This window comes from Tupaia chinensis, unplaced genomic scaffold, assembly GCF_000334495.1.
Source record: "Tupaia chinensis unplaced genomic scaffold, TupChi_1.0 Scaffold143624_1, whole genome shotgun sequence".
Classification (NCBI taxonomy): domain Eukaryota; kingdom Metazoa; phylum Chordata; class Mammalia; order Scandentia; family Tupaiidae; genus Tupaia; species Tupaia belangeri.
Genome location: NW_006203472.1, coordinates 868,718 through 872,038, shown reverse-complemented (window position 1 = coordinate 872,038; position 3,321 = coordinate 868,718). Strand labels below are relative to the sequence as shown.

The window sequence follows — 3,321 nt, the reverse complement described above, 5'->3', positions numbered from 1 at the left end:
GCTGAGATGAGAGATACCCTCCTAACAATAAAACTGCTACTAGTCTGTCCTTGCACCCTGGCAGTGCCAGACACCCTAGGGAAGACAGGGGACAACCCAGGCCAGTGACCAGCCTCTCCAGTCTCCCCTCACAAAGGCCACGCAGCAAGGCCGAGGTCCCCAGTGCACTGTGAGGTCCACGGGCACCACAGCTGCCACCCTCAGCCCGACGCCTGGCTCAAGACCATCAAATAATTTACTGTTATTCAACCTGCACCGGACAGCAGCCCAGAGAGGGCAGGGTGGGGGACAAAGAGGAGGGGTGCCAGTGGCATCGGGGACAGTTCACAACAGTCTGTGCAAATCGTCCATGGAGGGGCGTATGGACACCTCTGTCCATGGTCCCTGGGCTGGCCTGGTTCCGGTGGTCGGTCTGTCCTTCCTTCCTTCTGCGCCTCCTCCCTGCAACTGGCACCTCCGTGTCCTGAGCCTATGCCAGGTGGGGCACAAATGAGGCTGCTGACTGCAGGCCGGGGAGTCCGGGGACATCAGCGTGGAGGGCAGCTCCCCCGGCCCGCCAGGGCTGCTGGCCCCGAGCTCCCAGGCAGCCTCTGCTCACCTGTGTCAGGAGAGCACACACTTGCAGCTCAGACAGCCCGGGCCGCTCTCATCGGGCGGGTTCAGCTTCCGCAGCTTGTGCTGCCGGATCTCACGCACCAGCGTGTAGAAGGCATCCTCCACACCCTGAGAAAGGAGAGCCTGCATCAGGGGGCACCCAGCCAGGACAGAGCCCAGGGGACTCCCAGCTAGCTGAGGGCTTTCCTGCTCAGACTCGGGCAAGTCCTGGTCCCTAAGGCTCCCAGACTCCACCAGACCCTCCCCCAGCACCCCCCACACATGGGGAGCCAAGTCCTACTCATCTCAGTCCCCAGGGTCACCCATATTGGCAGGCTCTCTCCCCAGCAGTCTCCCAAAGGTGGGCTAGGGTGGCCCAGGACCCAGCCTCTGGACCCCAGGTCGTCAGGCCTTGACCACCCTGTACCCAGCTTTCATCTGAGCTAGTCAGCATCCCCAGCAGCCTCACTAAGGACTCAGGACCAACTGGTGCCCATGGGACGCTCTGGGGACAGGAGGGGCCTGGCCCCGGGGTCGCCGCTCCGGCCTGGCTCAGGGCAGCTCTCCAGGACCCCTACCTCCCCTGGAGCTGTGTCAGCCCAGGACTGCAGGGCATGAGCCCAGACCCTGGCCCTGGCCTCCCTCACTGCCCTGCTGTCCGGGGAGACTTACAGCACGAGGGGCCGCTGGGTCACATGGGTCCCGGGGGGTCCCAGAGTGTCCCGGAGCTGGAGCCAGAGCCAGAGCGGCTGCCCTGTGTCGAGGGAGAGGGGATAGTGAGCGCTGCTCCCTGGCGGGGTGGCGGGGGCTGGTCCCTGTCGGCTGCCGGGCGGGGGCCGGGGCTGGTCCCTGTCGCCTGCCGGGCGGGGGCCCGCTCACCTGCCGGGTCTTGGCTGAGGTCTCTATGTAGGGGATGCCATAGCTGCGGGCGAGGTCCTGAGCCTGCCGAGACTCCACGGTGCGGGCGGCTAGGTCACACTTGTTCCCCACCAGTACCATGGGCACGTCGTCCGAGTCCTTTACCCGCTTGATCTGCTCCCTGAGGGGGGAAAGGTGTGAGCCAGCTGGTAGGCCACAGGCTGCCCCGGCCCAGCCGGCCTCCCTGCCCTGCCCATGACGGGGGCTCCGGGGTCAGCCCTGCGGCCCCCCCGGGTGCCCAGGCGGCTAGCCTGTACTGGTGGATGTCCTCGAAGGACTTGGTGTTGTTGATGGCAAACACGCAGAGGAAGCCCTCGCCGGTGCGCATGTACTGGTCCCGCATGGCGCTGTACTCTTCCTGGCCTGCTGTGTCCAAGATGTCCAGGAGGCATGTCTCCCCGTCGATGACCACCTGCTTCCGGTATGAGTCCTGCGGAACGGCACGGCTCAGGACCCCACCCCTCCTCGAGGGAAGAGTCTGCACCGCCAGTCCCTCCCCAGCGCCTCTCCCAGGGCTCCGTCTCCTGGAGCATGCCAGAGACAGGCAGTCACCATTCGGGGCTGTCCTGGCTGTGTGGACGCTCCGCCACCCAAGGCCAGCGTGGGCCTGCCGTGGCAGCTGCTGGGCCAGCGCGGAGCCGTCCAGGCTCACCTCTATGGTGGGGTCATACTCGTCCACAAAGTGGTTCTGGATCAGCTGGATGGTCAGGGCACTTTTCCCCACGCCTCCTGCACCCACTACCACGAGCTTATACTCCGTCATTGCTCCGCAGGGGCTGCAGCTCAGGGCACCGTAGGGGTCTCCTGCCCACCTGCCAAGAAGGGCCTCACTCAGCTGGGACCAGGACCCCCAGAGGAGCTGCTGGGAGGGCAGCCTCTGTAAGCTCCCAGGATCTAGACATGCAGGGAGCCGGGGTGCCAGCCAGGATAAGGGCCGAGCACTCACCTGCAGCACCCCTCATGGGGAGAGGCCTGCCTCGCCCCCACCACTTAATGACTCTGTGAGAGAAGCAAGGAGCCAGCCCCCAAAGGCAGGGCTGACAGCTGAGAGCGTCTCCCAACCACGCACCCAAATTAGAAGTTGCTGGGTAGGCAGAAAGCCTAAACTAAGGGCGCCAGAGGGCTGAGGTTACCGGTACCCCCTCCCAAAGAACAGGTCTTGCCATGGCTGAGCCACAGCATGCCCAGGCAGGCCCGTGCCAGCTGACAACCGGCTCTGGGCCCTGCCAGGCATGTTGGTGCATCTGAAAAGTATTTACTGAGCGCCTACTGCATGCCGGTGCTGCTCCAGCAAGGGGTGGGGGGAATAGATAGAACCCCAGGACTCTGGGGCTCAGCCCAACTCCAAAACGGGCAGGAGACTGGCAGCGGTTGAAATTGGGGCAGGGTATCCCTCGGTCATGAGAAGCCTGGAGAAAATAAAAGATCACGATTCCGGGAACCAGCAACTGATCGACAGGAAAAGACTCAAAGTGGCTGCAGGAGAGGGACAGGGCTGAGAAAGGCGGCCCTGGGCTGAGGCCCGGGCTGGGGTGGTCCCCGATCTGTGATGTTCGATGAGGGGGTGCCCTTGCGGGCACCGTGGGAACCGACTTTCTTCACCCCAGGCGTGACTGGTGTGTGATGGCCGTGCTAACTACAAGGGGGTCCCGGGGACACCGGCGAGGAGACTTTTCCCAGTGCATGGCCGCAGATGCGGCCTGAGGCACGGGGGACCCCAGGGAAATAGAGGCTCGGCACACAGAACCCGGAGGAGCTGGTCTGGGTGGGGCGGGAGTGGACAGCCCGGCCGGCACGCCCGGATGGTGC

The 3,321-nt window shown here is 64.6% G+C and overlaps 1 protein-coding gene across 2 annotated transcripts; it reads right to left on the bottom strand.

Moving 5' to 3' along the window:
* Nucleotides 1-211: 211 nt before the first annotated feature.
* Nucleotides 212-2,707, bottom strand: HRAS (HRas proto-oncogene, GTPase). Of its 2 annotated transcripts, none has more exons than XM_006164451.3 (5): nucleotides 2,165-2,355; nucleotides 1,764-1,942; nucleotides 1,474-1,633; nucleotides 599-723; nucleotides 212-469 (listed from the first exon to the last, which is right to left on the bottom strand). In XM_006164451.3, exons 1-4 carry the CDS (start codon nucleotides 2,273-2,275, stop codon nucleotides 604-606), a joined length of 570 nt encoding a protein of 189 aa, XP_006164513.1. In that variant the 5' UTR covers nucleotides 2,276-2,355; the 3' UTR covers nucleotides 212-469; nucleotides 599-603. The 2 variants fall into 2 exon arrangements, with proteins under 2 accessions (XP_006164513.1, XP_006164514.1); XM_006164452.3 differs by lacking the exon at nucleotides 212-469 and adding an exon at nucleotides 1,267-1,348 and having other exon boundaries at nucleotides 598-723; nucleotides 2,165-2,707.
* Between the last annotated feature and the right edge of the window lie 614 nt (nucleotides 2,708-3,321).

Coding starts and splice junctions, on each gene's coding strand:
- HRAS (XM_006164451.3), bottom strand. CDS start 2,275: ATGACGGAGTATAAGCTCGTGGTAGTGGGTGCAGGAGGCGTGGGGAAA. Junction 1,943..2,164: donor AGTATGACCCCACCATAGAG/GTGAGCCTGGAC, acceptor GCCGTTCCGCAG/GACTCATACCGGAAGCAGGT. Junction 1,634..1,763: donor GAGGACATCCACCAGTACAG/GCTAGCCGCCTG, acceptor TTCCCCCCTCAG/GGAGCAGATCAAGCGGGTAA.